This window comes from Podarcis pityusensis (genome assembly GCF_964106645.2).
Source record: "Podarcis pityusensis genome assembly, chromosome: 8".
NCBI classification, from domain to species: domain Eukaryota; kingdom Metazoa; phylum Chordata; class Lepidosauria; order Squamata; family Lacertidae; genus Podarcis; species Podarcis pityusensis.
In genome coordinates, this window is record NC_138033.1 from 36,251,042 (window position 1) to 36,263,935 (window position 12,894).

At 47.8% G+C, this 12,894-nt stretch overlaps 1 protein-coding gene across 1 annotated transcript in view; it reads right to left on the reverse strand.

The window, feature by feature from the left end:
- PEPD (peptidase D) overlaps nt 1–12,894 on the reverse strand; it is a 129,824-nt gene that overhangs the window by 6,603 nt on the left and 110,327 nt on the right. The window contains exon 12 of the mRNA XM_081017042.1: nt 7,913–8,061. Coding sequence (XP_080873168.1) covers nt 7,913–8,061 — 149 coding nt within the window. The remainder of the gene's footprint in view (nt 1–7,912; nt 8,062–12,894) is intronic.

A 12,894-nucleotide genomic window follows, 5' to 3' on the forward strand; every position in this document is an offset into this window, starting at 1 on the left:
TATCCCCCTCTTTTAAATAGAAAATTAGGGCGGGGGGGGGGGGACACAGCAGCAGAAGTGCACCCACCCAATACCAGAGTTTTAATTTTAATACAAATGATGCTTTAAAGAATAAAGAAATGTTACTCAGCAAACAAACAAAAGAAAAACGGGAAATAAAGACATATACAGTGGTACCTCGGGTTAAGTACTTAATTTGTTCCAGAGGTCCGTACTTAACCTGAAACTATTCTTAACCTGAAGCACCACTTTAGCTAATGGGGCCTCCTGCTGCTGCTGTGCCGCCGGAGCACAATTTCTGTTCTCATCCTGAAGCAAAGTTCTTAACCTGAAGCACTATTTCTGGGTTAGCAGAGTCTGTAACCTGAAGCGTATGTAACCTGAGGTACCACTGTAACATTTTTTCCTTTAAAGTAAAAGAGATACTAGATGCCTTTACTTTTAGAGCAAAGGTGGGGAGTCTTTGGCCCTCCAGATGTTGCTGACCTACAACTCCTATCATCCCTGCTGGCTGGGGCTGATGGGAATTGGGGTCCCAAGAGGGCCAAGGGTTCCTCACTAATGCTTTAACATGTCCCACACGAACAGCTAATTAACGCAACAGCACCTTCACAGTCTTCGTGGGGTGTTAATGTGCCCCACACATCACTTGGGAATGATGGATCCAATTCTACATTGGACTTGGGATTGGGAGACCAGGGCATAAACTTAACCCTAAAGCTCACTAGGAGCACTTGGGCCAGAGATGATCCTTTCAGTCAAACATGACCCACATGGTTCCAGGAAGGGCAACATGAGGGACACATCACAAATACTGCCTCCAAGAAAGAATGCAAGGATACCAAAGCAATAAATCAGATGACCAGCACGTGACTTATTCCTCATCCTAAGAAAGAATAATTGTTTGAGTTTTTCTGTGTGTCCATCTTCCTGCTAATTTCCCCAGAGGGTTCACAATTTAATGAAGTCTTTCTCTCACCCACTCTCGCCTCCACAACTTGGCCAACCCCTTGTTTGAGGGAGCACAGAAATCTCACAGCCTCTCTGAAGCCAGCAGGCCTTCCTGCTTGCCCAGCCCAGCCCAACCTTGTGGAGAACAATTTCCCCCCTCCCCCTGAATTCTCACTGCCCAACAGGAGACATCTCCCTACCCAACCCCAACCCATAAACACTAGCAAGTCCACAAAGCTATCATCACTTTTGTTATGTGTTTTATATTGTATTTGGAAGACTGATCTTCTTATTTAAGATTCAAATAGATCACCCATTCATCCAATTCTTTCCTCTCAAGTCATTTGAACGCAGCCCGTTTTGTGAATGTCCAGGCCAGCCATTCCCAATCTGGTGCCCTTCAAATGTTTTGGATTGCAACTCCCTTCAGCCCCAGCCAGCAGAGCTCTATGCATGATGCTGGGGCTAATGGGAGCACAGCAATGCCAGCTGAGGCTGATGGGAGCTATAGTTAGTCCAAAATATCTGGAGTCTACCGCGTTGGCAAAGGCTATCAACACTAATGGGTCCACCTTCCATCCCTCCCTGTTTGCTCTCCATCTCCCTGAGGCCATTTAGATTCCCCCAAATGCCCCTGGGTTGAGGTCTTTCACCCCAGAACATCATCCTGCCAAGTGGCAGGAAGACTTCAACTGGCATGCAGTGCAGATGTGTAACAAAATGTCCACACCTGCAAGCTTCCTTCTTCTGCAGTGAGCAGCTTGGAATACCTGCAGTTCTGGCTGGCTGCCCATCACTTTCCCTCTGACTGAAGCCCCTCTCAGCAGCCGACACCTTTCCCCCTACCCAGAGCAAACTTCATTTGACAGACTGACCATTTAACCAAAACCTCAAGAACCGTGATACTTATCCTACAAAGGCACTCCGAAATCTGCTGGCTGACTACTTTTAAATAAGCTGTGGTGACACAGAGCACATTGTTCCCTTGGTGGTGGGCACTGCACAGTCTTGCAGTGCATCTTTTGCCCTGGCTGCCGTCACGCTGCTCCCTCCCTCCCCCCCCCACTACGGGGCGTTGAGTCACTCCCAACAGGACCGTTTGCCAAACTAAGGTAACTGGGGTGAAGGTTTAGCAGCTAACGCTTTCCTTGTTCGGATTTGGCACACTCGCGTACGAGTCAGCAGTTTTTGCATCCAAGAGGCCCTCCCAGTTTACATTTGCTTTACCCCCCTCAGTGGGGGAGACAGCTTAGGGGGGGGGGATGGGGGCATATCTTGTCTGAATTATGTTAACTTTTAAAAAAAGGAAAAACACATACAATGTGCTGAAAATAATCAGAAGGGAGGAACACTCCCCTAGCTCAGCACCAATAAAAAATTACCCTTGTCCTACCTCTCTGGAATAAAGGCCAGTAACAGATTATTCTTTTTTTCGGTGTGTGGTGTGGGCAGCACAGCTGTTCAGCACCCACAGAATCACAGAGCTGGAAGGGACCTCCAAGGGTCATCTAGTCCAACCCCCAGCAATGGCAGGAATAGCAGCTAAAGAATCCTTGACAGATGGCCACCCAACCTCTGTTTTAAAACCTCAAAGGAAGGAGAGTTCACCATCTTCCAAGGTAGTCCTTTAAACTGTTTAAAGTTAGCTGATTTCTGATTTTCACATTTTTATATTTGTTTTGTTGTTTAGTTTAATGTACAGCTGTTGTAAACTGCTCTGATTTTTTTTTAAGAATAGCAATATATAAATAGTTTTATCAAATGAATAAATGAATGCAACAAAAAACCCATTACACAGACACAATAAAATTTACTGAAAACAGTAAGTGTCCATATGGAAAGATTCTAGGTTGTTAGCTATTTTGGAATCAATACTTTTTTATATATCTAAAGGGAGCACCTGAGAATGAAGACTGTGGGGCAACGACTTCATCTGAGATGGGAGGCTCTGTCTACTCCTATTATGCAGAGAGGCAGAGGCCCCTCACCCAATACCTTTGGAAATCACAGAATCATAGACTTGTAGAGTTGGGATTCACCCAAGGGTCATCTAGTCCAACCCCGGGCAATGCAGGAATCATAGCTAAATAACATCTGACAGCCCAACCTCTGTTTAAAAACCTCCGGTCTCCTCTTTACCAGGCTAAACATACCCAAATTCCCTCGACTGTTCCTCATAAGGCTTGGTTTCCAGGCCCTTTATCATCTTGGTCACCCTCCTTTGCACATGTTCCAGCTTGTCAATATCCTTCTTAAACTGTGGTGCCCAGAAATGGACACAGGACTCCAGGTCTGGCCTGACCAAGGCAGAATAGAGTGGCACTATTACTTCCCTTGAACGGGACACCAGAGTTCCGTTGATGCAGCCTAGAACTGCAATAACTTTTTTTTGCTGCTGCATCACACTGCTGACTCATGCTAAGGTTGTGGTCTACTAAGACCCCTTGATCCTTTTCACATGTACTAATAATTTGGCTAAAAGTGTGGAAATCAGAGGAAGGTTTATTTTGGATCTCATTAAGCTCCCATATATCACACAATGCTAAGAAATGAGGAAGCTGGCCCAAGTCTGGCTCAGTTTGCTTTGATCTTGACAAAATGAAGTTGCACTTTGGTGCTGAAATTGAAAGTATGATCAAAGAATCCCAGTGACTGGAGCTGGCATCACCCTGGAAAAGAAGAGTTCCTTGAGAGCCTCCCCCCACCCCCGAAAAAAATAAAAAACTTTGCAGACCAGAACTTGAGAAGAATTCAGAAGAGGGTCTAATTAACATCAGCTTTTTACATGAGAGGCCCTGATGGCACATTAAAAGTTAGGCTGAGGCCAAAAAGACTTTGCAGAAGTTGCACATCTCCTTTCCTTTTACTGGCTACCCATTTTCATTAAGGAGGTGCTCAGAGACGCATTAATATATTATGCTCTGAGAGATGTCAGATTTTTCATCCTTCCCACCAAACCCATCCACCCCTCTAAATTAAAAGGTTCAGGGTCCTAAAGTCAGAGAAAACTCTTCATTATTTTTGCATGCAACTCAGGAATATTCAGCTTTAATCAGAGAAGCAATTTTAGGCCCCTTATAAGACTAATCCCCCTCTCCCAAGGCACAGGATACTCTCACAAGAAAAAATCTTCTTAACTGCCTGCATTCCCGATGACTAAAGGAATCATCCGCAGATACTCCTTTGAAACAGGACAGGCTCCAGAGGGTGGTGTGGTCAGGCGTTTGCTGCCCCCCCCAATTCCCCACTTTGCACCTGAGATGGTCAGAGGCAGCAGAGGCAAATCCTTAGTCTCCATACTACACACTTCTTTCAGGTTAAGGTGTCTGGCTGGCAAAGGCTGCTCTAACCACTACACCACACTGTCTAACATTGGTGAAATGCTCCCCAGGTTTTAGTGAACTGCTCTCCACTGGGCTGCTTATAGATCCACCCCCCAACCCACCTGGAACCTTGGAAAATGCAACCTGCTCCCCAATACTGGGATGTTCATCAGCCAGCCAGCCAGCCAGTCAGCTGTCAGCCACTCGAGGGCCAGGTTTACATAGTCTGATTGGAGAACCCTTGGACTTTGGACCGCTGTCGCATGAGACGTCTGTCCTAAGGGGAAATCTGCTGATGAGGCGTCTGCTTCATTCTTAATTCACTGCCAAATGAGATACAGTGTGATGTAGGTCAGTGAACCAATAGATGACCTTCTCACCCAATGAGCATGGCTCACTATGGTTCCCCTGCTTCTTCCTGAGCATCGATGGAAGCTTGATGGGCCTGGACCTGACACACCTTCTAGGGTCTCCCCACCCAGCTCTCCCTCTCTCTCTCTGTGGCTATAACAAGGGCTGCTTGACTGCCACAACGTTGACCGTACCCTTGGGCAAACAAGGTAACTGCGCTTGACACAGGAATATGGATTAGTTAGCAAAGAGATTACGGCATCAGAAGCCATTCAGCATTACAGAGGGCTAGCACAGTGAAGGCAGATTTCAACATGACTTTCAGGCTGCAGGAGATGGAGCGAGGTGGTACTGCAGGGGCCCTGCCACTGACTCTGCTAAAATACCAACTCCAGAAGGCTCCTCCCTCAGCTGTCATCCTTTCTGTCAGAGTACAGGAAGAGAGAGAAAGGACAGCAGAGCCTCTCCATCCACTCTGCAACGTCTGACTCCTCGTCTCCTTGGAATCTGTCCCACCCAGCTGGCCAGCAACTCTGTGCTACGAAATAGTGCAGAGTTTACTTGCTTTCCTCCTCCCTCCTAAACCTTCTTGTCCCCTTTTGTGCTGTGTCTTTCATATTGTAAGCCCAAGAGCAGGGACTGCCTTCCCACAAACAATTTGTAAATGTTTTTTTTCCTGCGAAAGAGGGAGATAAAAAATGCTATAAACAAAGAAACACTTTAGAAAAGGGCTCTGAAGGCAAGTGTACAGAGGAGGCTATCTCATCCCAAAGACTTGGAGACCCCTCACCCCACTTAACAGCAGCGTTGAGGAGACTAACAGACCCGATTCATGCAGCACAATCCACCAGGATAGGGATGAGGAACCCCAGGCCTCTCAGTACGGGCCCCAAGGCTCTCCCCACGCCAATGGCCCATCTAGTCCAGCACCCTGTTCTCACAGCAGCCAACTGGATGCCTCAATGGGAAACTAGCAAGCAGTAATTGAGCACAAAAGCATTCAGAAGCACATTTGTCCGGTCCTATTATCAGCACGTGGAAGGAGGAATTGCAATTCTAATTGGAACTGGGGCTGGAGAGGGAAAGGTGGGAATTCCCTACCACCCCCACCCCCCATCCAGTGTACTGCTTCCAGGCGATGCACTGAGCATCATGCGCAAACCTGGCCATGAAGCTCTTTTTGACAATCTGTTTCTCTAGATGCGCAGCTGCCAGTAACATAATCTAAAAATTAAAAAATAAAAATAAAATGCTGGCTGGGTGGAAAAACAGCAACGACATCTGAGCATATTTGGAAGCCCTTTCACATTTTTTCATACTTTGTGGAAGCAAACAGCATCCATCAGTGCAACAGCCGCCTTTTGCCCAGCGAGTGTCCAAGTGCCATGTCAGTTCAGCTGGGACTTTGGGGCACACGAGGCTATAAATAAATGGAGGAGAGATAGGGAGAGGCGACCTGTTGCCAAGTTGGCTCCGCTCGCTCCTTTCCTCAGGAGGCGTTTGAGAGACAAAATAGCTTTTAATTGGAACGTGGGCGGAGTGTGTGTGTCTGTGGGAGGGGGGTGTCAATGCTCTCTTACCGGGAGATCTGGTTTGATACAATAGGAAACCGCAAAGCAAGAAGAATGGGATTATAATGTGATTATAAAATGGTACATATGGGTGGGGAAAAACAAGAACGAGATACAAACCCACCTTCCACCAAGTACTTCATTCCTAATTTATTTAACACGTTTTTATCCTGCTCGTCAGATTAAAAAAAATAAATTAAATAAAGGCTAGCAGAGCAGCTGGAAGATCACTACAACTCCCATGTGGCTGGCATGGCTGGTAGCATTTGTACTCCAAAACATCTGGAGAGAACCAGGTGGGGTAAAGGCTGTTTGTTGAAGAGCCACAAGGAGGCCCCAGCAGGCCTGGCCTGTAACCTGGAATCTGGAATAAGATCAGGCGAATAGCCCATCTAGTCCAACATCCTGTTCTGATAGCAGCAGACCAGATGCCCCCTATAGGAAGCCTGCAAGCAGGATCCGACTGCAAGGATCCTCTAACAACTTGCCATTCCCGCCAACCGGCATTAAGAGGCATACTGCCTCCAATAGCAGAGGTAAAAATATGTCTCAGAATCCTTTACCACAGACCAGGGTTCCTCAGGCTGACCTCTAGGTGGAATGTCAAAAAGGCCCTCTTTTAATTTTTTTAAATTAAAATAAAATAACAGTCATTATTGGTGCCATTCCATGCCACATCCACACCGGACATTTAAAGTGCTACAATACTTTAAACAGTCAGGGCGCCCCCCAAAGAATCCTGGGAGCTGTAGTTTGTAAAAGGTGCTGAGAGTTGTTAGGAGTTGTTATTCTGTTCCCCAGAGGTACTATTCTCCAGAGTTCCCCAGGAAGAGCAATTGATGCTAGGGAGGGAGCTGGGTATGTTTAGCCTGCAAAAAGAGAAGACTGAAAAGAGAAGACATGAGAGTCGTCTTAAAATATCTAAAGGGCTCTCACCTGGAAGGTGGAGCAAGCTTGTTCTCTGCTGCTCCAGAGGGCAGGATCCAAATTGATGGATTCAAGTTAAAGGAAAGGAGTTTCACACTAGACATCAGAAAGAACTTTCTGACAGCAAGAGCTGTTCGACAGTGGAACCGACTGCCTTGGAAGGCGGTGGACCAGGCTTCCTCAACCTCCGCCCTCCAGCTGTTTTGAGACTACAATTCCCATCATCCCTGATCACTGGTCCTGCTAGTTAGGGATCATGGGAATTGTAGGCCAAAAAAACATCTGGGGGACCGAGTTTGAGAACGCCTGTGGTGGACTCTTGGGCCCCTTCCAACTCTACAATTCTCCAATTCTATTACTGTTAAACCATTCTGGAAATGTAGATCTGGGGAGGGGAATAAGGGTCTCCTAACAATTCTCAGCACCCTTAACAAACTACAGCTCCCAGAATTCTTTGGGGGAAGGTGTGACTGTTTAAAGCAGCATCACTCCATGTATCATTCAGTCCCAGCAGAGCTAAGCAAATCTGCCGCAGATTTTAAGCAGTGGAGGGAAGAGGTGAAAAGATTCCGGATTAATGGAAGGCAGGGGATATGCAGAGGGGCTTGTCTGTCTGCTAGCAGTGGCACAAAGGGGGCAGCCCATCTCCTCAATCTGGGGCCACTGTGTGAAGCATGGCCAGCCCATTCCAAACCACGAGGGCTAAACATCACCCCCAGCGAGGGCGACCTCCACAGAGGCTCCTTCTGTTCTTTTGATGTATTCTCTCTCCCCCCCCCCCCTTCTTACCTGGCTTGACGGCGCTTAGCACAGCCCGGTTTGACTTCAGCACAGCTTCGTAGATCGCCCGCTGGTCAGGGGTGAACTTCCCATTTGCTGGAAACGTGCAGGTGATGTCTGAGCCATAGCAATAGTACTCGCCTCCCATGTCAAAGAGGCTGTAGGGAAGAGAGAAGTTTAGCACCTGGGAGAAAAGGGCATTAAGGACAGGAAGACTCCCTCCCCCCTAAGCTCACCTTGGACCTGGATTCAAGGCTCAGCAGCACCTGAAAGTTAATCTCCGGGTACTAGGCGATCTGCCCCATCATCAAAATTATTTTTTTAAAAAATAAGATTTCTACATCACTTGATTGTTAAAAAAAACCTCAAAGTAGTTTGCAAAAAAGATAAAATTATAAAATTATCAGTAAGAAAGGCTTGGCTACACAATAATGTTTTGAGCAGGCGCCAAAAAGGTACATTGAAGGCGCCTGCCTGATAACAATAGGCAGGGAGTTCCAAAGTGTAGGGGCAGCCACACTGAACAATCAAGTTCATGCAAATGCAGAACGAGGGCTATGTGACACCTGTAATAGTGTCAGTTCTGCCAGTTTTACTCATCCCTCAGCCTAAGCGACTTCCCAGGAAGGTTGTAAGAACAAAATGGGAGCAGGAGCCTGGTCTGTCACCCTGAACTCCTTGGAGGAACCCACTGCAGAAATTGAAGGAAGACAGACAAGCTGATTCCTAACAGCAACATAAAACAAAGGGCTGGGCCAATGACACGAAAGGTCTGATTGCAGCTCAGTGGCAGAGAATCTGCTTTACATGCAGAAGGTCACAGGTTCAATTCCCAGCATCTTCAGGAACAGATGGGAATGACCCCCGTTTGAAATCCCAGAAAGTTGCTACCAGTCAGTGTAGACAATACTGAGCTAGATGGACCAGCTGTTGGATTCAGCATAAGACAGTTTCCCATATTTCCCTTAGCAGACCCTGCAATGCACCTGGATGCCAGCTCTGTCCCCATATCCACTATTACAGGCCCCCAACAACACCAGAGGCTCATTTGCCTGCTCATCCCCCAAGGTAAGATCTGCCACCACCAGTTGCCCGCCTGCAACCAACAGACCAGTCTGAATGGATACAAATCTGGCATCTTAAAGTCACTGTGTGCCGGCCTTTGGGGGTTGGCTCAAGTGGACTCTGTTGACAGCTCAAAGCAGGCATAGGCAAACTCCGGCTCTCCAGATGTTTGGGACTACAATTCCCATCATCCCTAGCGAACAGGACCAGTGGTCAGGGATGATGGGAATTGTAGTCCCAAACATCTGGAGGGCCAGCGTTTGCCTATGCCTGGCTTAGAGTCTCTGAAATCCAGACTGAAATGGAAACAGGGTTCCCTTCATATTATACTTCAAGAGCTAAATTTGTTTGAACAACAGTAGGGCTACCAGTGAATTCTGATGAGAACAGTGACTTATTCTCTTCTCCTCTCATAGGAAGAGAGCTGTTCCAAAAGTGGAATGGACTCCCTGAGAAGGTGAGGCTGGATGGCCATCTGCCAGGGATCATTGAGCTGTGATTCCTGCATTGCAGGGGGTTGGGATAGATGACCCTTGGGGATCCCATCCAACTCTATGGCTCTATGATTCTATGAGGCCAGCTGGTGATCTTGTATCAAACAGATTTCTTAAGACTCCCAGTACCGGCCAGGCCCATCCTCCTTCTTCCCTGGGTCTCTCGTGCCTGACTCCCAGCACCAGGTGGGGACACGTCGTTCCCAGTGTGCTGATCAAACAAGCGGCAATTAAAAGAAGTAGGGCAAAAGCCAGTCTTTGGAGTATGGACTTTTACTGTAAATAGCGTCACACCCACCACATGTACAGGAAAGGTCAGTGTGCCTCCTGTTTTGTCTCAGTGAGTAAGGCAGCCGGCATCGGACAGCACATGGAGCAACTGATTGCATTTTCTTAAAACAGTGCACAAGCTCTCCTTGCCCACAGAGGACGACTTCAATGCTGTTGCTTAACTTTGCCAGCTAAGGAAGGATCCACATGGCCCAGGCCCTTGGGGAGCAATGTCAAGACTGGACTTGCAATGGCTCACCTTTCCCACAGACGGTCCAAAGTGCGACCCAGATGCCGGGGGATGCAGCCCCCACAAGCTAAGGATACTTCCTGCTGGTTGGGGAAGTTGTACTGGCTTTTTAACACAAGCCAGCTTTTCAACAGCTCACAGTCAACCCCTGAGTGGCCTGGCGGATGTGCAGAGGCAGCTGTGTTTCCTGCACTGGAGTGGGTTGGACTAGTTGTCCCTTTGAGTCCCTTCCAATTACAATTCAGTGCTTCTATGGTTCTAGCTCCTTGGGTGCTGACTGTCAGCCAGTCCCCCAAGATCAGCCACTCCTGAACTGGGAAGTACAGTGGTACCTCGGGTTACAGACGCTTCAGGTTACAGACTCCGCTAACCCAGAAATATTACCTCGGGTTAAAGAACTTTGCTTCAGGATGAGAACAGAAATTGCGCAGCAGCAGTGCGGCGGCAGTGGGAGGCCCCATTAGCTAAAGTGGTACCTCAGGTTAAGAACAGTTTCAGGTTAAGAACGGACGTCCAGAATGAATTAAGTTCTTAACCCGAGGTACCAATGTAATTACAAGTGCCTGCAAAGCCAAAGGACGCGCGATGGGAGGAGTCTGACTGCTGCATCTCTGCACGAGACAATTCTGAACCTGCTTCAGTTCAGTCAGACTCCACTGGGGGTAGAGAGGTTTCCTGCTCTCAGAGGTGACTGTCTTGCTGCCTGCTCTTTCCACGTTACTGAACTCTGGCAGAGACACAGCTGGTGATGCCAAGCCTCTGGTGCAAGAGTCCTGATCAGAGCAGGATCTGCATCTCCCTCAAGTGAACCATGTGGAGGAACAGGAGGGGTCAGGCAAGGCCGAGCCTGGACTGTCAGGCCCTACAGCATTCCAGCTGCCACCATCTCTGACAGAGAGCCCAGGCTCAGAGACTTGGAAGCCTGAGAGAGTGCCAGAACACGAAGGAACATAAGGACATAAGAAGAGCCTGCTGGATCAGGCCAGTGGCCCATCTGGCCCAGCATCCTGTTCTTATAGTGGCCAACCAGAGCCCTCTGGGAAACTGGCAAGCAGGACCCGAGCACAAGGGCACTCTTCTTGCCTTTGGTTTGCAGCAGCTGGCACTCAGAAGCATTGCTGCCTCCCACTGCTAAGCAGCCATTATGACTAGCAGCCATTGAAAGCCGCCTCCTCTATGAATCTCTGTAATCCTCTTTTAAAGCCACCCAGGCTGGTAGCCATCACAGCCTCCTGTGGAAGGGAGTTCCGCAGGTTAACTATGCGCTTCATGAAGAAGGGCTTTCCTTTATTTGTCCTGAATCTTCTAGCATTCAGCTTTCATGTTCCCTGAGTTCCCATGTTATGAAGAGGGAGGAAAACTTTTCCCCAGCCACTTTGCAACCTTTCCTCATGTTCCCTGATGGAACAAATTTATTATCTGCTTCTCCAAGATGTAGGGCCAGAATCAGTATTTTTAAACCACAAGAAATGAAATTAGGAAGGACTTCCAAGAGCTGTTCTCACTTGGAAACTGATAGACTCTCCTTGGTTTTTGAACAGGGGGTGGGTGATCACTTATCGGCGATGCAGTAACACTGGGTTGTGAGTGGGTTGAATTAGACAACCTTCTAGTTCTTATGACTCCAAAAACTAGATCCAGGGGAAAGGTGAGACAATATCACATTTTTGTCTGGATTTCATACATTCAAGTCACCAATGTCAAGCAACTAACTGCACTGACTCACACAGCTGCAGTATTCTTTTACCCTACTAATCAGCAGAAATGGTTCCCAGTGGGGAAAAGTCATGACACAAAAGGAAAAATAGATGGGTAGGGAGAAGAAAATAAGCTAACTATAGCACCTAAAGTTCCTAAAGTTAAGCAGTAGTTCTTACAATGACCACTGGAATGGAAATAGAACAGACTGTGTGTGTGTGTGTGTGAGAGAGAGAGGGGGGGGGGCTGGGGCTGGGGGCTCTCTGACTGTCCTCTGGTTAGTTTACAGAATCAGGCCCTGCAGGCACAGTCAAAATTCTGTTCCCCGTCTGCATTCTTTTGCTGCTCCAAGGCCACTGGTAGTTAATTTTTAATACCGGGGAAGTAGGCAAAGCTCTGGGAAGCCATTTTACTGGCCCAGGGAGACATGCAATGCTGAAGTCTGAGTCAGGCCATCAGAGCACCCTCTGACTCACAGCCCCTCTCCAAGGTCTCGGGAGACAGCCGTGATCTTTGCTCGGCAATCTACCTTTTCCCTTTCATCTACACGAGAGCCATCCCAGGGAACTGCGTTAGAAGTTTATAAAATTATGCCTGGCATGGACAAAGCGGGTAGAGAACATTTTAGTGCAGTGGTACCTCGGGTTAAGAACTTCTTAACCTGAAACTGTTCTTAACCTGAAGAACCACTTTAACTAATGGGGCCTCCCGCTGCTACTGCACCGCTGTTCTCATCTTGAAGCAAAGTTCTTAACCCGAGGTACTATTTCTGGGTTAGCGGAGTCTGTAACCTGAAGCGTCTGTAACCCGACGTACCACTGTAGCAAGGCCAGTAAGAGTCAACAGGACATAATACTAAACTGGCGGGCATCCAACAAAGCTGAGAAGTGGGGAAATTCGGGAAAGTTAAAAGAAAGTACTTCCTTCCTGCAGTGCATTGTTAAACTATGGAACTCCCTTCCACAGGAGGCCGTGAGGGCCACCAACTTGGATGGCCTTAAAAGAGGATTGGATAAATTCCTGGAGGAAAATGGCTAATAGCCATGACGGCTCCACAATTGGAGATAGCAATGGTTCTGAAGGCCAGTTGCTGAAAGCCGCAGGAGGGGAGAGTGCTTTCTGATCAGGTCTTGTTTGCAGGTCTCCCACAGTTGGCCACTGTGAGAACAGGATGCTGGACTAGATGGGCCATGGGCCTGATCCTGCAGGCTCTT